General features: G+C 44.2%; 1 protein-coding gene across 5 annotated transcripts; it reads right to left on the reverse strand.

Moving 5' to 3' along the window:
- Window positions 1–2044: 2044 nt before the first annotated feature.
- LOC105868895 (uncharacterized) lies at window positions 2045–22529 on the reverse strand. 5 transcript variants are annotated; one of them, XM_012760256.3, is made up of 5 exons: window positions 22174–22529; window positions 19595–19669; window positions 19113–19239; window positions 17971–18081; window positions 2045–11792 (listed from the first exon to the last, which is right to left on the reverse strand). In XM_012760256.3, exons 1-5 carry the CDS (start codon window positions 22237–22239, stop codon window positions 9430–9432), a joined length of 2742 nt encoding a protein of 913 aa, XP_012615710.2. In that variant the 5' UTR covers window positions 22240–22529; the 3' UTR covers window positions 2045–9429. The 5 variants fall into 5 exon arrangements, with proteins under 5 accessions (XP_012615710.2, XP_020144724.2, XP_012615709.2 ...); XM_020289135.2 differs by having other exon boundaries at window positions 17971–18078; window positions 22096–22529; XM_012760255.3 differs by having other exon boundaries at window positions 22096–22529.
- Window positions 22530–24269: the final 1740 nt, after the last annotated feature.

Here is a 24269-nt window from a genome sequence, read left to right on the forward strand (position 1 = left end):
AACTATTCCCTCTAACATCATTTAGAATATTTAATCCTCTCTTAATTACAAAACAAAGAAACCCCTTGTTTTTTTAAAAAAAATTATCATAATCCTCAGTTCATGGCATACTCTTTTGAGCCCACACCCATCTCAAGCTGCAGTCCTACTTTCACTCCCTTTTTATGGCCATTTAATAGCAATTGTGGTGCTCACTGACCCTTCCTTACACATATCCCTCAGCCCTTTGTAGTCTGACTTCAGTCTCCAAGACTCACTGACATGCCTCTCAGCAAAGTCTCAGGCAGCCTTAGCCTTGGCTTTCCCTCAGCGTCTCTTCCCAGGCTTTGCACATCTCTTTTCTTGGCATAGAATACTCTGCCTCTCTTTCTTCACTTTCTGAGGGCCTGGCTCCTACTCATCCTCTGCTCCCATTTTGTAAGTCCTTTCTGCCTTTGCCACCTCCTTTGTCCTGCTTAGATGCCCTTCCTATGAGTCCCCCCTCACGCTTACAGTGGCTATTTATCCTAGACACGAAATACCCCTTTACTAGGCTGTAGGCTCCCGAGGACAGGCCTGTGCTTTGTTCACCACTGTGCTCCATGCGTACTGAGGTGCCTGACCATACCCCCTGTTATGCTCACTACTTATAGACACACAGTTAATGCATTGATCAAATAAATCTTCCAAGAGATTAAGCCTTAGGGAACAAGTAGACATTTTTTTATGGCCGGGTGTGGTGGCTCATACCTGTAATCCTAGCACTCTGAGAGGCTGAGGCGGGTGGATCATTTGAGCTCAGGAGTTCGAGACCAGCCTGAGCAAGAGTGAGACCCCAGTTTCTACTAAAAATAGAAAAAAATTAATTGGATGACTAAAAATATATAGAAAAAAATTAGCTGAGCATGGTGGTGCATGCCTGTAGTCCCAGCTACTTGGGAGGCTGAGGCAGAAGGATGGCTTAAGCCCAGGAGTTTGAGGTTGCCGTGAGCTAGGCTGCCACCAAAGCACTCTAGCCTGGGTAACAGAGTTGAGACTCTATCTCAAAAACAACAACAACAACAACAAAAAACCAAACTTTTTTTTATGACTTCCCCTGGAAATCGGAGAAAGGAACAGAGACCTGAGGCAGCCCTGTCTGGGAGCAGTGAAAGTTCTGAGATAAAAGTGGTGTATTCACAGCACCAGGCCCCATGGCTGCATTTTTCTTCCTAAAGCTCAGCAGTTTTGGGAAAAATCTGAGAAAGAAAACAGGGAGATAGGCCTAGAGTTGGGGTTTTGATAGGTGGATGGGTTTTGCTAGGTAAAGTTGGGGTTTTACTCCTAAGAGTAGGGAACCTGATGTTTGAAAAGCAAATGTTTAAAAGTGTTGGTTCTTCTGATAGAAACTGGATGGAGAAGGGAGTGAAAGCAGGAAGATCCTGACAAATGACAAGTCTGGGGGGGGCCATGGCAAAAGAACAGGTAGGGTGGATATGGCAGTGCTGGAAGGTACTCAACTATGGGCAAAGGGGCAACTTTAATATGTGCAACTTCTCAGTTTCAAAGTGGAGACTTAAGGAAATTAGAAATATTTTATCCCAAATATATTTCTTTGACATCTGTTGAGAAGACTACCTTGGGTCTCACAGCCAAGAAAAGAGTCTTTCCCAGACACTACCCTCCTGGCACCTTGACTCAGGGAACCTGTAGGCTAAAGGCCACATGTGGCCCTCCAGATCCCCAAGTGCTGGCCTTTAAAGGATTTGTTCTGTCAAATTTGGATTCAGTCAAAAGGCTGCACTCAGTGATCCAGAAGACCAGAGCCACAGGCTCCCCACCCCCAACTGTAAGAAAATAAATTTCTGCTGTTTAATCCACCCAGTCTGCAGTATTTTGTTATGGCAGCCCAAGCAGACTAAATACATTGAGGGACAACCAGTAGGCACTGCACATCTACCTAAAGATTTTGGAAAAACACCCCAAGAGAAAATAATACAGTAAATATAAAAGCAGGAAACAACATCAGAAAATATAAGAGTTATGTATTAATTTGCTAGCCCTGTCATAACAAAGTACCACATACTGGGTGTCTTAACAGAAATTTATTTTCTTAGAGTTCTGGAGGTTAGATGTCTGAAATCAAGGTTTTGGTAGTTTGGGTTTCTTCCGAGGCCTCTCTCCTTTGGTGTGTCCTCTGTGACCTTTTCTTGTTCTGCACACTGGGATAGAGAGCTCTGGTTATCAGATGAGGGCCCCACCATTATAACCTCGTTTAACCTTAATTACCTCCTTAAATTCCTCCAAATACATTGGGAGTGATAGTTTAAACACATGAATTTTGGGGGGACACAATTCGGCCTGTAACACTCACTGTCTGTCCTTGCTTTCAATTTTAGAAATGGCATTTTAGCAATGTACTTGCCCATAGAGGCAAAGATGACACTTCCATGCTGCACTGAAGTGAGATGTGGCATGTGGGGTATGGGCAGAAGGAATGTGTGTACTTCTTGGTATGTTCTCAATGTCTTGCCTTTTCCCACTGGCTGAAATGGGATATGGCAATGTACCATCTTTCTCTATACAGATGACTGCTGGGCTCTGGGAAGGTGGGATGGAAAGTAGAATGAACCTATAGCCCAGCAGCTTCAGGAGGACAGCCACCTCACCCACCTTACCTGCTACAGAAGGTTAAAAAAACAGCCCTCTGCTTTGGTGGGGACAATGTTGAGTCTCTTCACATCAGAACTTTATTGTAACTAATTCAGAACGTGGTACCTGGAAGTACAGTGGTGCCAAAATAGAACATGTGGAGTTTGGCCTTCAGGACTAGACAGTGAAGGCAGAGATGATAGTTTGGAAAGCTGGTGACCTTTGCTATGTGTGGGAAAACATTTCATATAATCCTTTCCTGTTATATCTTAGGAGGCAGGCTACATGTGACTAAAATGATAGCCCTAAGGGAAATGGCTGAACATAATTTGGAATGTCACTGAGTGTTGGCTCCTTCTTGCCACTTTCAGCAAACTCTCACAGAGAGACTCTGACTAGAGGAAAGTAGACAGAGACACAGGTGAATAAAGCTGGACTAGAGGGATTCCCTCAGCCTGTAGCCTGTGACCTGTGCTGACCAGTAGTCTGGTAACTGGGCCCCATGAGGCAGAAAAAGCCAGCTTCTTCTGGACCCCACATGAGGCTCTGAGAGGTGAGGCCCTGAAGATGAAGCCTAAACAGCAGTTAAGTCTGTGCCCAAATACTTCTTGGCCAGATAATGGGTGTCTGTCCAGCATGAAATCAAGCATACGGCCCTTCTGAGCTCCGAGCCCTGTGCAACTGCACAGAACAAATGCCATGAAGAGTGCCCTGCCCACAGTGGCCTGTGTCTTCTTTGTGGAATGTCATCCTGTAAATACATGCTGGGCAAGTGGCCAAAGTCAGGCAGTGCCTTCCCACTGTGCCTGGCAGTTCAACTTAGCCTCAACAAAGCCACCTTGAGGTGGAGAGAGGAGGATGAGGAGCAGAGACAGACCAGTGAATCAGACAGGAGCCCTCAGTTTTAAACCCAAGACTAGATGGGGCCTTTGCATGTGGAGCTGATGGAGGGAAGTGGAGGAGAAGCTGCTCCACTCTTAGAGTGAATTATATTATAGTCTAGAGAAACCACAAGCCTGGCCTGAGACTCGCCAGGCCCCAAAGTGCCACATCAAGAAGCCCCTGCAGAGCTGTGCAGCCCCAGCCAGCACAGGCGCTCACACCCCTTCACAGGTGTGCATGGAGGATCAGGACAAGGAAGCCCTCCTGAAGGCTCAGGTCAGGTGTGCTGAGGCACGGGCACCAGGGCGCTGTCTGGGGCCGCCTGCCCTGTCAGGGACAGGGTCTTCAGCATTCCCGTGGAGGTGCTCATGGGAGGAAGCTGCAGACCCTGCACAGAGATAGCTGCCGAGTTCCCTTACACCATGTAGAAACTCTGCATTCAAATTAACTAGGCAGTGTGCACAATAATTCCATGTCAGAGCAGTCCTTGGATTCCGTATGCAGGGCCTAAAAGCTGCTGCGTGATGCCTGCTGCTCCCCTTGACTTTGCTTGCTGGGTGGTGTAGGGAAGGCAACTTGCCCTTTATCTGTAGGACCTGGTAGAGAGGCTGTGCCTTGTCCAGAAGGACTGGACTGAGCTGTGTTAGGGGCTGGATGGGACGCTGGATAACTCCTCTTGGGCAGGGACTGCATGCAAGTGCAGCAGGTGACCCCAGCCTGCTGCCTGTTCTCCTCTCGCCCTCCAAGTCAGCAAGCAGAACATCCTGAAGGGGGCACCTGGGTCCCCGATGACTTCTCCAGGAAACCACCCTGCAAACTTGTAGTTTTACAGAGAGAAACAAAATTGTACCCCAAGTGCTCACACTGGCATTATCCAGGTTCCTAAGTTGCCAGTGCAGGGGTATGAAATGAAATCTCACTGTCCTTCAATTTGCATTTCTCTGAGGCCTAAATAGCAGAGGATCTCTTCCATCCCAGGGTCACAGAAATTTCTTGCATGTTTTTTCCACTAACCCATTGTTTACTGTGTATATTCAGGTCTTTAGTGCATTTGTAGAGTTCTGTTCTTTGCATTGTTGGAAGGGGTCTGGTTCTGTTCTCCATTGATGAGCTTGTTTCTCAACACCTCTGTGTTGTGCGGCTGCTTCCCTCGTCTATTAAAGTGCCGTTTGTACAGAGTCAAGACACTGATCTCTTGGTTGTGCTGCTTTTGCTATGTGTCAATCCTTGTGCTGATGCCGATAGCACATCCTCCTTTTCCTTTTTTGTTTTTAGATAGGGTCTTGCTCTGTTGCCCAGACTGGAGAACAGTGGTGTCATCATAGCTCACTGTAACCTCAAACTTCTAGGCTCAAGGGATCCTCCTGCCTCAGCCTCCCAAATAGCTGTGACTACAGGTGCCACCACACCCAGCCCTCCTTTTCCTTTTTAAGGTTGATTGAGATATACATTGACTTTTAGTTTTCCATACACATTTCGAGTTTCCTCCTAAAAATCCAAGTAGAACTTTGGTAGGATTGCAGTGAATTTATAGGTTAAATTGGGGAAAATTTACATCTGCAAAGTATTAAGTTGGTCTATCCAAGAGCAAGAAATATATCTCCATTGATTGCGACAATCTTCTGTGTCCTTTATTATAACAGAATTTCAAAGTGTTCGCAGATGTCTTGAGTGCTTTTTGTTATTTTAATTCCCAAATATCCTATAGTTTTTGTTGATATTGTGGAGGATCTTTTATTTTTTGTTACATTATTTGGTTGTTCATTGCTGGTGCAGAGAAATGCTATTGATCTCTTTTTTTTTTTTTTTTTTTTGAGACAGAGTCTCACTTTGTTGCCCAGGCCAGAGTGAGTGCCATGGCACCAGCCTAGCTCACAGCAACCTCAATCTCCTGGGCTCAAGCAATCCTTCTGCCTTAGCCTCCCGAGTAGCTGGGACTACAGGCATGCACCACTATGCCTGACTAATTTTTTGTATATATATTTTTAGTTGGTCAATTAATTTCTATTTTTAATAGAGACAGGGTCTCGCTCAGGTTGGTTTCGAACTCCTGACCTTGAGCAATCCGCCCGCCTCAGCATCCCAGAGTGCCTATTGATCCTTTTTTCTAATTTCTTAAGACGAATGCTTTTATCTTTTTTAATAACAAGAAAGTATTTGAGGCTATACATTTTTTTCTGAGTACAATTTATACTTTGTCCCATAGGTTTGGGGATGAAGTATTTACTTTTCAGTGCTTTATAAATAATCTGTAATTTTCCAGTTAACATCATTTTTTATTTAAAGGTTCTCTTGCTGGGCATCATGGCTCATGCCTATAATCCTAGCACTCTGGGAGGCTGAGGTGGGAGGATCATTTGAGCCCAGGAGTTCAAGACTAGCCTGAGCAAAAGCAAGGCCCCATCTCTACTAAAAACAGAAAAAATTAGCCAGGCATGGTGGCTTGTGCCTGTTCTCCCATCTACTTGGGAGGCTGAAGCAGAAGGATCACATCTTTTCATACAAGTTGGCAGTAGGAATATCTTAGGCAGTGGAGCAGGTCTGGCAGGTTTTGTGGCAAAGGTTAACCCAGCTCACTCATGCTGCCTGGAGAGTCAGGGTCTCATAAACTGGAATCAGAGGCAGGTACTTCAGTCCCAAAGACCTTGCAATTCCCCAGTGATACAAAGTGCCTCCCACTCCTACATGGAAATGGGCAATAATGGAACACACACATTGCCTTTTTTTTTTTTTTGAGACAGAGTCTTGCTTTGTTGCTTAGGCTAGAGTGAGTGCCATGGCAACAGCCTAGCTCACAGCAACCTCAAACTCCTGGGCTCAACCAATCCTGCTGCCTCAGCCTCCCAAGTGTCTGGGATTACAGGGATACACCACCATGCCTGGCTAATTTTTTCTATATATATTAGTTGGCCAATTAATTTCTTTCTACTTATAGTAGAGACGGGGTCTCACTCTTGCTCAGGCTGGTTTTGAACTCCTGACCTCGAGCAATCCACCCGCCTCGGCCTCCCAGAGTGCTAGGATTATAGGCATGAACCACCACGCCTGGCCAACCTTTTAATGCTTGTGAATATACATAGAAAACCTGAGGTAACCTTAAGAACTGGTGGGGGGAAAAAATATCAACCTAACATGACAAACCAGTAAGACTGGCAGCACAGGACTATACGAAACAACATAATACACACTAAAGCAAAGCATCATTTTACAGGAGAAACACCAAATCTCAGTCCCTGACTCACATCCTCAGTTCTGGGTCAAGACCTAGTGATGGAAGTCAAGGTCAAGGGTCAACCCAAGGAGTTCACAATACCAAAGCATCAATGGAAATGCCACAAAATAAACAGACACAGAGGAAAATGTACAAGGGCTGTTGTGGTCATCAGCACCTGCCTCCACTGCCTGGGGCATCCTTTTTCCTTACAGCAAAGGCTACCCAAAGTCTCTGGGATTTTTAATTAATAACCTCATACTCTAGCAATAGTCAGACCAGAATTTACTAAATATCCTACTCCTGATTCCCACACATGGGCCAGATCTTGGCTGTGCCATGGGTCACCACCTCATCTACTGTGACAGCTGCCTGCCAGGGAGGGTCAGTCCTTGGGCAGGTCCTGGAGTATAAGTTTCAAGACAGATCAGGGCCCTTCTCAACAACCCCTCCCCACGTCTCTGGTCGGCAAGTCCAATCAGGCTACAAATGTAGTTCAGGAAGAGCAAACTATCCAAACTGCTGTGAACGCTACTGGCTCAATGAGTAGCAAATAACATCTACACCTCAAAGTCAAAATGTGCAATTTCCCATTTGATTTAGTCAGATGGATGCACTGGGCCAGCCATGGAACTGTGCTTCCTCCTGGCAGTGTCTGAATTCCTAGAAACCTGGAGGGGCAGGAGAGTGTGGCCATGGCAGGTGCTTATGACCTATTTCAGGTGGTGCCCAAGAATACAGGCTTTGGGGCCACACGGCCCAGTTCTGCCACTCGGCAGCCTCGCTGTAACTCAGCCTTATCTGTAAAATGAGTTACTAATACTACTTACTTCCCTGAGTTGATGTGAGGATTAAATAAGAAAACTAATTTATCACAGTCCCTGGCACATGGTTAGGTAAAAAGGTAAATGTTGACAAGATCACAATTTTTATTCAGCTCATAAGCAATATTATCACAATAAATTCATTCCAGTTTTTTTGTAAGCCAAAAAACTATTTGTGGTTAGAGAGGAGTGTGCTTAGGGAGGAGTATCACCTTAAGAGTCTCAATTTCCAATCAGTGTATCAAAATTCTAAAACTAGTTAAGACTAAGCTAGTTTGTGGACAACAGACTGGAAAATAAGGCCTGAGCCACTGGCCAAGTCAATGCAAGGAGAAAAGACCAGTCAACTTCTAAGAGGCAATTTAAATAAACAGGGAAACTGGAATACTTTTATTAGTAAAAAGGATGCTATAAACTAATAGAAAGTCGAATTCTTAAATAATTCATTACTCTTAACTTTTCTTTCACTTCTTTCTTGCCCTGATTTTTATATACAAAGCACCATTCTGTTATAGCTTATCACAAATGATAACTGGTCATTCCCTTCTGAGTGTTTGCATATATGGGCTCTAGCTTATTAATCAGAGTCCACAGCACTTTCAGCTACCAGATTTCATTTTCTAGAACTGCCTGTTACAGACTGCTTTCGCTGAATTTCTCATATTTATAACCCCATTTCAGCCCATTTTGATGCCAACCTTCTTTCCTCGATTAAAAAAGTAGAATAAATTTTCTGTAGAAAGGGAGTTCTGAGGGTAATGAAGTGAACCACATAATGAATGACTTAGGGGTAGATACAGCAGGACAAGGGGCAGCAACTGACAACTGTTCCTTGGAAAAGAACTCCTGTAATATCATCTCAAGCAAATGGTGAGAGAGCCAGAGGACAGACTGAGACACCAGCTCAACACTGCTCCAGAAACAGATGACAGACACCTTTAAAGCAAGTAGACAAGTAGTTACAGACCAAGAAGCAATCTCCATGATTCCAAGAGATCTCCCTACTAAAAGCTGCTTATTGCCATGACTCCCACAAGTAGAAGGATCTGCCCAGTCTACACCAGAGTTGGCCTGGTAAGAGGAAATCTGGAGGCTGGTGTAGGCAGCTACTGTTACTAACCTTCTCTCCCTTACAAACTGATGTTAAACAGGTCAATCTTGGTTTTAATAACAAAATATGCAAGTTGGAGCCCATGCTACCATGTGTCTACTTTATACCCATTATCCTCCCAACTCACAGGGTTTGTTTTTTTCTAAGTTACCTTTTAGAAAAACACATTTACATGTGTTATTTGATTTCCTAGCAGGGTCTCAACAGTTTAAATTCACACATACAAGTCTCACTTCATTCCTTAACAAACTTTTGCTTGCAATCATAAGGCTTCTTTCCTGTGTGGATTATCTGATGCTGAAGAAGAGTAATACTTGCAAAGTTAAAGGTACCACATTCCTCACAATAGAACATAAACATTTTGAAGAGGTCCATAAAAACAGGCAAGAAAAACCCAACCTGGACCACACTTGAAACTGTAAGGATCCCAATTAATTTTCTTGAAGCTGAAGTAAATGATTAAGAGGAAGGAAAAGAAAAGCAAGTGATCAAATGAAATACCTAACTGCACCTTAAGATCTGGTGCTGTAAAACAAATTTAAGTAATTACATTGACACTTTGTTTGTTTTAATTAGTCCCACAGGGGGCCACCCTCTCAATTTGAGGGAAAGGCAGGCTGCCTTGGCATTGCTGCTCTGCACCTCAGCAGCCTGCCTTTAGTTAATGGTTCACCAGGAGACTTAAATTGCCTAAGAGTTGAATCTCTAAAATGAAAAATCAAAAAGTGACTGCTTTCTCACCAGGATGACTCTTATGATGTAAAATAGTGACGAATTTATTAAGAAATCTGTCACTCTCCACTGTGAACTGCACAATGTTGAGTGAAGGCTGACTGGGCAGTAGAGAGCTCCCCACACCTACTACATTTATAGGGTTGCCCTCTAACATGAGGTTTATGGACTTTCTCATGACTAGTAAGAATTATTCCTTGATTAAAAGTCTTTCCACATTGGTTATATATATAAGACCTCTCTCCACTGTGAATTCTCTGATGTCGAATAAGGTGAGAGCTTTGTCGGAAGGATTTCCCACATTCAGTGCACTCATAGGGTTTCTCTCCAGTGTGAATTCTCTTGTGTTGGATAAGGGATAAGCGTGCACTGAAGGATTTCTCACATTCATTGCACATGTATGGTTTCTCTCCAGTATGAATTCTCTGATGCTGAATAAACTGTGAATGCTGACTAAAGGCCTTGCCACACTCACTACATTCATAAGGTTTCTCCCCAGTATGAATTCTGTGATGCTGAATGAGAGAGGAGCGAACATTGAAGGCCTTACCACAGTCACTACACTTGTAAGGATTCTCTCCAGTGTGAATTCTTCGGTGGCGGATAAGGTGAGCACTCTGGCTGAAGGCCTTACCACAGTCGCTGCACTCATAGGGCTTCTCTCCATTGTGTGTTCTCTCATGCTTAATCAAGGTAGATATCTGTCCAAAGGTTTTCCCACACTCATTACACTCATAGGGTTTTTCACCAGTGTGACTCCTCTGATGCTGAATAAGATGTGAGCCTTGGCTAAAGGCCTTCCCACATTTGTGACACTCATAGGGTTTCTCTCCATTATGTACTCTCTGATGTTGAACGAGGGAAGAAAGCACACTAAAGGCTTTATCACATTCGTTACATTCATAGGGCTTCTCACCATTGTGTATTCTCTGATGGTGAATAAGATTAAAACTCTGGCTGAAGGCTTTTCCACACTCACTACATTCATAGGGTTTCTCTCCAGTGTGAATTCGCTGATGCTGAATAAGATGTCCCTTTTGACTGAAGGTTTTCCCACACTCACTACATCCATAAGGCTTCTCGCCAGTGTGAATTCTCTGATGCTGGATAAGGGATAGGCGAGCACTGAATGATTTTCCACATTCATTGCAAACATAGGGCTTCTCTCCAGTGTGAATTCTCTTATGTTGAATAACTTGTGAGCGCTGACTGAAGGATTTTCCACACTCATTACACCTATATGGTTTCTCTCCAGTGTGAATTCTCTGATGGACAATAAGGGTTCGGTTCAGGCCAAAGGACTTTCCACATTCATTACACTCATAGGGTTTTTCTCCTGTATGAATCCTCTGATGTTGAATGAGAGATAATCGTGCACTGAAGGCTTTGCCACACTCACTACAGTCATAAGGTTTCTCTCCAGAATGAATTCTCTGATGCTGAACAAGGTGTGACTGCCTGCTGAAGGTTTTCCCACATTCTTCACACTTGTAAGGTTTCTCTCCACTATGAATTCTCTGATGATGAATCAGATTAGAGCTATGACTAAAGGCTTTCCCACACTGATTACACTCATGAGGTTTCTCTCCTGTATGAATTTTTAGATGTTGAATATAAGATGAACGTATACTAAAGGCTTTCCCACATTCGTTACACTCAAAGGGTTTTTCTCCAGTGTGAATTTTACAATGCTGAATAAAGTATGAATGAGCACTGAACGTTTTACCACATTCCTCACATGTGTAGGGTTTCTCACCAGCATGAATTCTCTGATGTTTGCTGAGGACAGAGTGTTGATTGAAAGCTTTTCCACATTCACTACACTCATAGGGCTTTTCAACAACATGAATTCTTTGGTGCTGAGAGAGAGCTCTGTTCTGTCTGAAAGTTTTTCCACACTCAGTACACTCAAAGAATTTCTCTGGATTGTTAAGCATCTGATTATCACTAAGAACTGAACTCTTTCTAGGTATTTGCATAAACACATCTGTTTGACAGGCTCTTCTTCCTAAATGGAAACTCTGGAGGTTAATGATGTTCTTATTTTGCTGAAACTGTTTGACACATGAAACACTCTGATGGAGACTTGCCTCTCTAGCTACTCTAACATGTCTTGAAGGATGTGAGTCTGTAGAGCAGTTTTCCCCAACAACAATGAACTTCTGACACTTCTCTGCAGTGGGGGTTTTCACCTGTTTCACGGTCTCTGTTTGGAAATTGTTCCTCTGGGAGGATTTCTTACATCCTTCTACTACAGGTTTTCTCCAGCAATCCCCGAACTGTCCCTCAGTTTTATTCATCTCTTCAGGTTCCATGGAAATATTCCTTTCATGTTCTTCTGATTTTGCTTTCTGGGATTCCATTTCTTCAGAAATATCCTGCTTTGGAGTCAATTCCTTTTTTTCAATCCCAGAATCATAACCTGAAAGAATGAAAAACAATGAGTCAGTTATGTTTTACTATGAGAGAAAGAATTAGAGCATAAGCAGGAAAATTTAATATAAAACAAATATCTCCTAAGATGATACAGGGATACCCAGAATGCAAAAAAAACAGAAATAAACAAAATATGACCTCCCTAGGAAGAGGAGAGGAAAGAGTAGAGAAGAAGCTTGCTGTCAAAGCAGTGAAAATTGGCACAGGAAGGAAGGAAAGGAAGGAAGAAGGAAAAAAACCCAAGGTCAAAGGTTTACAACGGCCAACAGGCCAACCAGGAACAGATGAAGTAGGACAGCAAGACATGACCTCAGAGAAGTGAAGAGGGTGATTAGGAAAAAGACAGTGGAGGTTTAGAGTTTGCCATCTCTGCTGTTCATGTCATTGCTGCATACTTTGTAAACAAGGTATATTCTTATGGCTTACACAAAACAGGTATTAAAATACTTGTTGAAAAATAAATAAATGACATATGACTCATAATGAATGAGCTATACAACTGAGTAACAGACTATGAGCAAAACTATTTGATTTGGACAACCTGGTTTCACAGAAGCAAACCAGGAAAAATAGAAGAAAAGCAAACTACTCATTCAAATAGTGGGGACAGCACAAGGTAAAAAGACCAAAATGCAGTTCCATACCACACATTCCTAGTGAATAAAATGCCTAAAAATTTGTGAAAACTGGCCGGGCGCGGTGGCTCACGCCTGTAATCCTAGCTCTTGGGAGGCCGAGGCGGGCGGATTGCTCAAGGTCAGGAGTTCAAAACCAGCCTGAGCAAGAGCAAGACCCCGTCTCTACTATAAACAGAAAGAAATTAATTGGCCAACTGATATATATATAAAAAATTAGGTGGGCATGGTGGTGCATGCCTGTAGTCCCAGCTACTCGGGAGGCTGAGGCAGAAGGATCCCTGGAGCCCAGGAGTTTCAGGTTGCTGTGAGCTAGGCTGACGCCACGGCACTCACTCTAGCCTGGACAACAAAGCGAGACTCTGTCTCAAAACAAACAAACAAACAAACAAACAAAAAATTTGTGAAAACTGATACAACTGAATTCTGTACCCAAAAAAGGAAGTTTATTTTATTATTTTTTTAATGTATTTTTTTTTATTTCGGCATATTATGGGGGTACAGATTTTAAAGTTTCAATAAATGCCCATTTCCCCCCCTCCCCCCACAAGTCTGAGTCTCCAGCATGACCATCCCCCAGATGGTGCACATCTCACTCATTATATATGTATATACCCGCCCCTCTCCCCCCTGCCCAATACTCTATTACTGTAGTACCTATGTGACCACTTAGGTGCTAAGGAAGTTTATTTATTTATTTATTTATTTTTTGAGACAGAGTCTCACTTTGTTGCCCAGGATAGAGTGAGTGCCGTGGCGTCAGCCTGGCTCACAGCAACCTCAATCTCTGGGGCTCAGCGATCCTACTGCCTCAGCCTCCCGAGTAGCTGGGACTACAGGCATGCGCCACCATACCCAGCTAATTTTTTGTATATATATTTTAGTTGGTCAATTAATTTATTTCTATTTTTCGTAGAGACGGGGTCTCGCTCAGGCTGGTTTCGAACTCCTGACCTTGAGCAATCTGCCCGCCTCGGCCTCCCAAAGTGCTAGGATTACAGGCGTGAGCCACCGCGCCCGGCCTAGGAAGTTTATTTTTTAAAAAACAAATAAAAATGAACCACTGAGTCACAAGAATACAGTCTGCAAGAAGGGCAACCAAGGTCAGAACAGTAAGAGGGTATCTCTGTGCTGAGATACCATAAAAGCAGGACAGAGTTCCCCGTTTTGTCAAGGGCAGTTGTTATGAGCTATAACGTGATGCTTACTGGGGACTGTACAACCAGAAAGGAAGACTGAACTGAAGTGATCAATGGAACAGGTCTAAAATTGGGCTAAGAAGTCTTAGATTTCAGTGAACTACTCCAAGTACTTTAGAGGGATTGATTTTTAGTATTCAACATATGAAAGGGAAAAAGCAAACTTCACAATTTACTCTGGAAACCCATGAGGAGTGCTCTGGATGACAAACATCTTGAATTTCTGGAATAAAAACTTCTGGGGTATCTGAGGAGTTCAGAGCCCTTAAGATCTCAGGACTAAAGTCTAAAAAGGTGATTCTAATCAAGAAGTGTTCTTTCATCAGGTAGGAAAGAGAATGAATGTGAACAAAATGAAAAACCACAGGACACAAAGTCATCTGTGAGCCAAGAAACAACATCGCACACTACAGTTCATGTCACCGTTTCCCTCAGATACTCAGTGCTCCCCTTGGATGCCTGTATTTTTTAATGAGGCAATAAAAAGATGCTTGGGAACTCTATGTATAAGTGGTACTTGTCAGTGAAAGGGCATTTGACTGAGGTGATAAGGCCAGAGCACCCCCTAATGCTAAAAACTAGAAGTCTTAGATCTAGGGCTGTATAGTTTCTTTTGAGGCAATAACCTGGTTTTTGCCAGAGTTAGAGGATGCCCTGTTATTGGGTATTCTTAATTCGGGGTAGGATGTGGTAGTACCAGCCATTCTTGGTTTTAAACATTTTCGTTGATACCTCAGGTTTCAGGTTAAATTTTTGGTTTTTGGACAATAAACAAAAAACCTTCATAAGGGATGTAATAGTTTTCCATCAGGAGGTATAAAATGTCTGACTGTATCTCTTTTTGTGTTGTTAGCAGCCGATAATGATCATTATCTGGATTCACTTTTTAAATTTGGGATTGTAAAATATTGGTATTGTAATCGTCATTCCTTCATTTTTTAGCTGATACGTTTCCTCTATGAAGAGAAGTTAAACTTCTATTCATCAAGTTTTGTTATCCTGCGGTATAATAAATACATCTATTATAGGCAGAATAAACACTTGACCCTTCTATTTACCATTTTTCAGAATTCCTAAAATTCCTTAGAATTCCTCACAGGTGACCAATGAGTAGCAATTTGGTTTTTTTTGAGTCTCACACCAGCCTTAACAAGCCTAAGACCACTGTGGCAAGGGAAGGTGATCCAATGACAAGTTCTCTCCATAGTTTTTTATCTATAATAATTGACACTAAATCAAATATCAGAAAGCATGTGGGGGAAGGAAAAAAAAAAAAAGAAAGACCAAATGACAAGAAACCAAGACAGAAAATACATGATTAAAACAAACCCATAGGGGCTGGGTGTGATGGCTCACACTGGTAATTAGCACTTTGGGAGGTAATTAGCACCGGTAATTAGCACTATGCGAGATGGGAGGATCGCATAAGCCCAAGAGTTTGGCACAAGCCAAGAAAACACAGCAAGACCTTGCCTCTTAAGAAAAAAAAAAAAAAAGGCCAAGTACAGTGGCTCACGTCTGTAATCCTAACACTCTGGGAGGTTGAGGCAGGAGGATCACTTGAGGTCAGAAGCTGAAGACCAGCCTGAGCAAGAGTGAGACCCTGTCTCTACTAAAAAAAAATACATAAAATTATCCAGGCAACTAAAAATAGAAAGAATTAGTTGGGCATGGTAGCACATGCCTGCAGTCCCAGCTACTCGGGAGGCTGAGGCAAGAGGATCACTTGAGTCCAGGAGTTTGAGGTTGCTATGAGGTAGGCTGACACCATGGTACTCTATCTCAGGCTACAGAGTGAAACTATCTCAAAAATAAAATAAAATAATTTAAAAAAATTATCGGCCGGGCGCTGTGGCTCACGCCTGTAATCCTAGCTCTTGGGAGGCCGAGGCGGGCGGATTGCTCAAGGTCAGGAGTTCAAAACCAGCCTGAGCGAGACCCCGTCTCTACTATAAATAGAAAGAAATTAATTGGCCAACTGATATATATATATAAAAAAAATTAGCCGGGCATGGTGGCGCATGCCTGTAGTCCCAGCTACCCGGGAGGCTGAGGCAGAAGGATCACTCGAGCCCAGGAGTTTGAGGTTGCTGTGAGCTAGGCTGACGCCACGGCACTCACTCTAGCCCGGGCAACAAAGCGAGACTCTGTCTCAAAAAAAAAAAAAAAAAAAAAAAAAAAAATTATCGAGGCATAGTGGTACACACCTGTAGTCCCAGCTACTTGAGAGGCTGAGGCAGGAGAATTGCTTGAGCCCAGGAGTTCAAGGTTGCAGTAGGCTATGATTATGCCACTGCACTCTAGCCTGGGCAACAGAACAAGACCCTGTCTCTAAAAATAAAACCACAATGAGACCGGGCATGTTGGCTCATGCCTGTAATCCTAGCACTCTGGGAGGCCGAGGCAGGAAGATTGCTCAAGGTCAGGAGTTCAAAACCAGCCTGAGCAAGAGCGAGACCCCGTCTCTACTAGAAATAAAAGAAATTAATTGGCCAACTAAAAACATATAGAAAAAATTAGTCAGGCATGGTGGTGCATGCCTGTAGTCCCAACTACTCGGGAGGCTGAGGCAGGAGGATTGCTTGAGCCCAGGAGTTTGAAGTTGCTGTGAGCTAGGCTGACGCCATGGCACTCTACCCCAGGCAAAGAGTGGAACTCTGTTTCAAAAAAAAAAAAAAAACCCACAATGAGACACCACTACACACCTATCAGAATGGATAAAATTAAAAAGACTGACCACACCAAGTGCCGGTGAGAATGTGGAAGAACTAGAACTCTCATACACTGCTAGTGGGAATAAAATTAGCACAATTACTTTAGAAAACATTTTGGCAGTTTTTTTTTTTTTTTTCTTTTTTTTTATTTTTTTATTTTATTTTTTTTTTTTAGGCTGGTCAAGTGGAGCAGTGGGAGTGGAGAAGGAACAAAGGAATCTGTAACTGGTTGTGATCAATTAGTTGTAAACACCACTGCACTCGGACCAACCATTTTGGCAGTTTTTTAAAAAGTTAAATTCATCCCTACCATGTAATCCAGCCATTCTACTCCTAGGTATTTGCCAAAGAGAAAAGGAAACGTATGGCCACAAAAAGATTTGTAGACAAAGGTTCACAGCAGCTTTATTTGTATTAATCAAAACTGGAAACAACTCAAATAAATGTCCATTAACAGAGAATGGATAAATAAGTTGTAGTATATTCATATAATACTATTCAGAAATAAAAACAATTATTGATATACAACATAAATGAATCCAATAATAATTATATTGAGTAACAAAAGCCAGATGAAAAAGAATATATGCTCCATTATTCCAGTTATATAAAACTGTAGAAAATGTAACCTCTAGTAACAGAAAACAAGTCAATAATTGCTTCAGGATAGTGGTGGGAAGGAGTCAGAGAGACATGAGAAAATTTTGGGGGGTGATGGATATGTTGGCTGTCTGGATTGCAGTGATGGTTTCCCATGTGTATACAGATGTCAGAATATATATATATATATATACATATATATATATATATATATATATATATATATATATAAAAATCACACACTTTAAACACCTGTAACATAGTATATGCTAATTATACTTCAATAAAGATACTTCTTTAAAGAAAATGAATAAGTAAGAGTATGGGATCTAGACCATTCTGTCAGGGATTCAACCTTGCTCTGTCCCTGGCCAGCTGTGTGATCTTAGGCTAGCAACTTAACTTCTCCATGCCTCAGTCTCCTGAGCACCAACTCTGCAGGGATGGTAGCAGATTGGATAAATTCATTACACCAGCACAGTACCAGGCATGCTCTAAGCACAAATGACCAGCCAATGTTAGCTGTATGGCAGCTATGCTTACTGTTTACATGCCCAGGTCCCTACTACACAGGAAGAAACCCTTTCTAACTCTGTTTGCCCAAGGCCCAAAATCTGCCTGAGATGTTCTGAGTGACTATGAGTAGAAGTGAGAGATGTAGCAGGAGGCTCTCTCTCCAAGTGCTATTTCCAAGCAGCCATTGCAAAGCTAGCCATCAAGGCCTCAGAAGGAGTGGGTGACATGAATGTGAGAGGACTGGGAGCCAGTTGCCAGGGAAAAACACCCGAGTTCTTTTCAGGGGTTGAATGAGCATTTGATAGGGTAAGGAAAACATAAATCCATTTATAGACAGATAACAAGAGCCAGTAACAGCAAGAAAAGAGGAGAGAAAGAAGATGGAGAAGGAAAGCAAAGCCCTGAGGGTGACAAGAGATTTGGTCTGGAGCTTGCAGAAGGGCCCATTGATGCCACAGCGCCTGCTAACAGAAGCAACACAGAGTGGGGAGCAGACTCACCTTCACTCTTGTGTCTCCAGCTCCCTGCAATTCTCGGTGAGTGTGGGGTCCATGGCTCTTTGCCCTGCTCCAGCCTGGAAATAACATCAGGTTTGGAACCCCGAAGTCCTGCTCCAGGAAAAGGAAGGAAAACCTGATAATGTATCACAGGTCCAGGGCAGGATGGACCTGTGGCCTGGGCCTGCATTCTGGCTGTGACGTCCCCTGCTACCTGGCTTCTAAACCTGGGAGACAGACACAGGCCTCTGTCCAAGCTGAAGAAAGGTCAAATCCAACTCTTCTGGGGGGGCCACAAACAGGACAGAGTCAGAGCCTAAACACATTACAGCAGCATACTTATAGTAGGAGGTATTGATGCCCAGCAGAAGAGCTAAAGGGAAGCATCACATTCTAGTACAAGGCAGACAGTGCTCTGAAATCAAATGAATTCAAATCCCAGATCTGTCACCAACAGGCTGCATAAACTTAAGAAACTGACAGTATTTGTCAGCCTCAGGTTTATCTATAAAATGTGTATCCTACCACCAGCCTTCAAGATGCCTGAAGATTGGGTGAGCATTGTGGCTCACGCCTGTAATCCTAGCACTCTGGGAGTCCGAGACAGGAGGATTGCTTGAGGTCAGGAGTTCAAGACCAGCCTCAGCAAGAGTGAGACCCCATCTCTACTAAAAGTAGAAAGAAATTAGCCAGACAACTAAAATTAGAAAAAAAAAAATTAGCCAGCCATGGTGGTGCACACCTGTAGTCCCAGCTATTTGGAAGGCTGAAGCAGGAGCAACAGTTGAGCCCAGGAGTTTGAGGTTGCTGTGAGGTAGGCTGATGCCATGCCACTCTAGCCCAGGTGATAGAGAGAGACTCTGTCTCAAAAACAAAAACAAAAAACCAACAAGATGCCTGAAGATTAATTTGGGGATATGAATATGCTAAGTGTGCAATGAATGACATTCTCCTTCCAAAGAAACTGGAGAAGGTCTCAGCACCACCCATCCCTATCTCTATGGAAACCAGGCTTGCACCAGACCAGGGTCAAAATGCCCAGTCTTTAGCCCAGGAGGTGAGGAGCCTCTGAGCCCCAAACTTAGTCCTCAAGGTTGTTCATGGAGGAGGAAGCCCAGGAGCTGAGTCTCAGGGAGGAAACTTACCTAGTGAGACCAGGTTCTCATAGGTCTCTAGCATCACATCCCTGTACAGGCCCCTCTGAGTGGGCCCCAGATGGCCCCACTCCTCCTGGGAGAGGAACACAGCCACATCTTCGAAGGAAACCAAGACCTGGAATGAAAAGATCTTGCTGCAACCCCAGGGTCAGGCCCATGCTGGGCCCTGGGGTATGGGGTCCTAGGCTCAGGACTGGTAAATTCCTCTGAGTACATGCTCCTGTCTTCCCCACTAGAGTGAGCTGGCAGGCACCACACTAGCTTATCTTGGTGCCCCTGACCCTCTCCTCTACTGTGCCTGGGAAGACACAGTGGGGACCATATTTCAGGAACTTGAACCCAGGCGCTAAGGACATTGGTGGAGATAAGGAGCTGTCTACCCTCAAGGACCAGCCCCTCATAGAACTGTGGAAAGACTCCCACCAAGAAAGGGCTGAGGCCACAGGGAGAATCTCCATAGGACCACTTACCTGGAGCCTGCCAGGAAGGAGTTGCTTGACAGCCATCGCTAGGTCTCTGAACTTGTCCCAAGAAGGTGGGCAGTGCTGCAGGGAAAGGGAAAGGTGGCCTCTGAGACTATATCCTCTCCCTAATTCCCCACCCCATCCCTCCATCCCTCCAGAGTAAGGCCTCTCTGAAGCCCCCAGTATGACAAGATCCCAAGGCTACCACATGAAAGCCAGGACCTAGACAGTGCACTTGGCCAGGGTAGACCATGGGATGCATCTCAGGCCCACCTATGAGGTCCTCAGCAGAGGACAACACACCAGCCTCCTGCTATATGGCAGTGCACAAGTGAAATGAATGGGAAAGTTGACACTTATATGTGACACAGGCACAATGCCTATGTCAGGTGATGACAAAGGATAGAAAGAAGGCAGCCATTGGTGGTAGTCATTTATACAGGACATCGAGGGAAGATGCTTCTGATAAAGCAGTATCAAATCAGAGATCTGGATGGGGTGAAGATGGGCACCACGTGGACCTCAGTGAGGTACATCTCAGGCAGGGGGAGGCACAAGTGCAAAGGTCCTGAAATATAAGCCCACTTGTGTTCACAGAAGGGCAAGGAGGCCAGAGAGGCTGAAACAGAGTTGGGACAGTGAGAGAGGAGGGTGGGTACCTTCTAGGAAATTCTGGAGAGAGTGATATGACTTGAAATGTGGCCTCACCAGCTGCTGCTTTGGGAACAGACTGGGAACAGCAGAGGGCCAGGGGAAGGGAGGAGGAGAAACAGGAAAAACAGTTGGAAGGTTCTAAGCAATAATCCAGCTAGGATGACAGTGTCTTAGACCAGACTGGTGGTGACAAAGGTAAAAAGAAGTGGTCAGATTTTGGATGCATTTCAAAGTCAACAGGATTTGCTGATGGATTACATATAGGATGAGACACCAAGATTTTTGGTCTGAGCAACTGAGAGGATGAAATTTCTATTTACTGGGATGAGTAAGACTGCAGGAGGGTCTGAAGGGTAAAATTTTAAAGTTGTGTTATACATGTTATGTTTAAGATACCTGTTAGACTTACAAGTAGAGAATTAGGGCATTTGGACATACAAGTCCAAAATTCAGGAGAGAGGAAGACTGGCTAGGTATACACTGTGAACTGTCAGTATACAGATGACATTTAAAACGACTGATCTGGTTTTATTTCAGCGCTGACAGGTGATATCAGGTGTCACTCCCAGAAAAATCTTCCCAACTGGCCTCTATATTCACAGCCAGTCACCTCCCCACAGCACCCTCCATGAAAACAGACCCCTTAGTTTAGCCAAGGAAGAAATGTGTCCTTTTCCCCTGACCCAGATCCCCTGGCTGTAGGTGACTGCAAGGTCCAGTTCTGGTCAATAAGATGTTAAAGGAAGTTTGCCCAGAGGCTTCTAGGAAGGACTTTTCTTCTCTCATGACAAAGGAAAACAAGGATAACTAAACGCCTATGTCTGGAGCGAACAGGAAGGAAACCAAGAGAACCCTGAAGACGTATTTAACGCCCTGATGTCCCATCTTCATAACTTAAGCCTCTGTTGGATGGACATTCTCTGACTGGCAACTGAACTCAAGCTTACTGAGGCACAGTCCACTGGATTCATCACTCCAGGATCTTCACAGACTCTCCAGCTGGGCACACCTGGGTCAAATGCAGCCTCTCAGTTCTCAAACAGGACTTTCCTTTAACTGCCCTCCTCCTGCTCACACCCTTTGTGTATCACAAGTGGTCCTTCTTAATGTACTCTGCCTTTACACCCTGACTCATTTAGGGGACATGTAACACCAGTGTTAGGAGTGTAGGCTCTGAACACCAACAGGACTGCATTCCAATCTTGGATACACCGCCTACTAATGCAGAAGTAGCAGGTAAGTGACTTGAGTTGCTCTACATACCATAAAAAGGCATTACCCCTACCTCTACCTAACATTACCCCTTACCTTAGGTAACTATTTTGAGAAATAAGTGAGAATATGTAGAAAGTACTCAGCATAGTGCTTGCAAACCGCAAACAAAAAATACTAAGTCTTAATTATTATCAGTAAGTCCATTTTTATTGAGTGCCTACTGAACGAATGCTGGGCTTGTTCTAGCAGATGTGTGGGATGTCATCCTGCCTTTTCCCTTCCCTCTCATCTTCCTCCAGCAACCGAGATTCATTCACTGCACAGCTTTACCCTTTCACTTAATCTATTCCTGCTAAGTGAAATGTACTTTTCTCTCTTCTGAAAAAAAAAAAAAAGCACAATTTGGCTTATCCCCCTGACTATTCCCAAACTCCCTGCCTCTGTGAGGCCATTTTATCCATCGGCTGCCCTGCCTCAGTGTGCCCGAGAGCGTGGAACACCACGAGAGTGCAGGGACCTGCACGCCTCACCGTCTCCCCACCGGCCTCACATCGCCCGCGCCCAGCCCGCCCCTCAACCAACACAAACTGGGCGCTCGACGCTCTGATGCCGCCCTCAGCGCGTCCTCCCCAGCTCACCGAGGCTGAGTCCTTTGGCCCCTCCGAGTCCAGGCACCATACCCGCCCGCCCCAGCGCCGCTCCGGCCCGGGACTCACTCTGGTGGGCCACGGAGCAGAAGGAGAGCGAACGCCAGTACTCCAGCGTCGGAGTACCAGACCCATCCGACCGGAAACGGTTGGTCTGAAATTCCGCCCTGTCCTTCAGCTCACCAGCCAATCGAATCCCAGGGTTCTGTAGGTCCGCTCTAGGCGGCTCGGAGTACTCTATGCTCTGGCGGCCCTGGTCTTTTAGTACCTCTACCAACTCTCCCGCTGGACCTGCGGGCCGGTGGGCGCAGGCCTTCCGCGGAGGGACTGTGGCTGGAGAAGGGGAGAGTAGACGATCTGAGGCTCTGGATCCCGCCCTTCCTGTCCTAGTACGTAACGCCGCCCAGTATCCTCTCTCGGGCGCCTTTTCCTCCGGCTCTGAGTAGTAATTCAGCTCGCGTCTGTGCATAGCACACTATCGTATACGTCATCGTATTCTAACGTATTAAGCTTCTCATGTATTAAATCACTTAACTTAATGAAGGAACCCCCACAAGAGGGCTTCTGTCCTCACTATAAATGGGGAAAACGAGCCACAGAGAGGTTCAATACCTATTCTAGTGGAGCTGGAGTTTGAAAACTAACCACCTGCTGCTGAGATGCATTTGCAGGAAGGCAGGGCAGTGGTGTGGTGAGATGAGGGGTGAAGTCAGATGAGACTCAGGCAGGTGTAAAAGAAAATCAAAATCTCAGGGGTAATCCCCCCAACTCCTTATGCAAAAGAGAAGGTGAAGGCCTCAGGCACCGTGAAGAACAGGCCCCACAGATCATTCATTAAGGAAATTACCTGCTGACCTCCCATAAACAAGGACATGCAAATTATAACTATGTGTAACACCGAAAACCAAAGCCTGTTGTGATACACGCTAATAATGAATTACAAGTTTATCTTTACAGAACTGGAGACAAGACAGAATCAGACATTCTTTCACCTACCCAGGAATATCTGCATAATTGATTCTTCCTTCACTCCCTTTTTCTTACATTCCCCTTATTTTAAGTAAAATGCAGGTTCCCTGGGCCTCACAAGAATGTAACCTTTGCTTCATCAGCACCCCCTATCCTTTTCCTTTCTCTCTGTATGCCTTTAAATGTTGAAGCTCTCAAATTCCCCTTTGGAAAAACAACCACAGGTCGGCTTGTGGTTTGTATTTCCCCTGTATGTCAGTTTGGCTTAATAAATCTCTTGATTGAGATTTTTGCCTCAGTCCCTTATTTGGGTCAACATCAGTAAGGAATGCGGGCCAGGTGAAGGCTGGCCCACTGAGAGAATAATAGGATTAGGAGACAAGTCACAGAAGAAATAGAGGGAGGGAGGACCCACCACAAGAATGGAAAGGAAAGCAGGTGGCTTGTCTTCAGCTGGACAGTGGTGTTAATTAAAAAAAAAAAAAATCCAAAGTTTACATTTTTTTAAAAAAACGAAAGTTTCATTTCATTTCTTGTGAAGGGGTCTTAACTTGCAGCAGTCATTATGACAAGCAGGGAAACACTACTCTGTTCACAAGCCAGTAGCATATGTTTCCAGGGAGTGACAAAAAGGAACAGGATTTTATACTGAGTGGTGTTACAGCTCAACTGAGTCCCTTGCTCACCAGCCAGTGAAGGCCAATATAATGAGACAGCAGGGGTTGCAGCAGAAAAAGAGTTTTGTTTTGCAAGGCACTAAGCAAAGAGATGGGAGTAATTTCTCAAATCCATATCCTTGAGAATTTGGGGGCCAAGACATTTAAGGATGGTTTGGCAAACCAAGAGCTGGGCAATTGGGTCTGCCAACTGGCAGGAGATGAACTCATAGAGTTGGAATGAAGAAATTATCTTCTTAGTTGGGAGGTTTCCTGGGTAGGGGCTTTCAGGGCTGTTAGATCCCTTCCCATACCTGTCCATGTTGGCATCAGTAGGTCCCCAGGATACAGAGTCTGAAAAACATCTCAAAAACCAGTCTTAAGATTTACAACAGCAGTTATCCATAGAATCACAAGTATTGGATTTACAACTGCAGTGTTTTCTATACAAGTAGTGGGGGTGTTACCGGCAAGTGATTGTCCTCAGTCCTTGTATTTGGAGACAAGGAATAGAAACCAAGCAGCAAAGCAAAGTGAAAG

The sequence above is a fragment of the Microcebus murinus genome, chromosome 7 (assembly GCF_040939455.1).
Source record: "Microcebus murinus isolate Inina chromosome 7, M.murinus_Inina_mat1.0, whole genome shotgun sequence".
NCBI classification, from domain to species: domain Eukaryota; kingdom Metazoa; phylum Chordata; class Mammalia; order Primates; family Cheirogaleidae; genus Microcebus; species Microcebus murinus.

Coding starts and splice junctions, on each gene's coding strand:
- LOC105868895 (XM_012760255.3), bottom strand. CDS start 22,239: ATGGGTCTGGTACTCCGACGCTGGAGTACTGGCGTTCGCTCTCCTTCT. Junction 18,082..19,112: donor TGAGAACCTGGTCTCACTAG/GTAAGTTTCCTC, acceptor CTTTTCCTGGAG/CAGGACTTCGGGGTTCCAAA. Junction 11,793..17,970: donor CTGGAGACACAAGAGTGAAG/GTGAGTCTGCTC, acceptor TCATTCTTTCAG/GTTATGATTCTGGGATTGAA.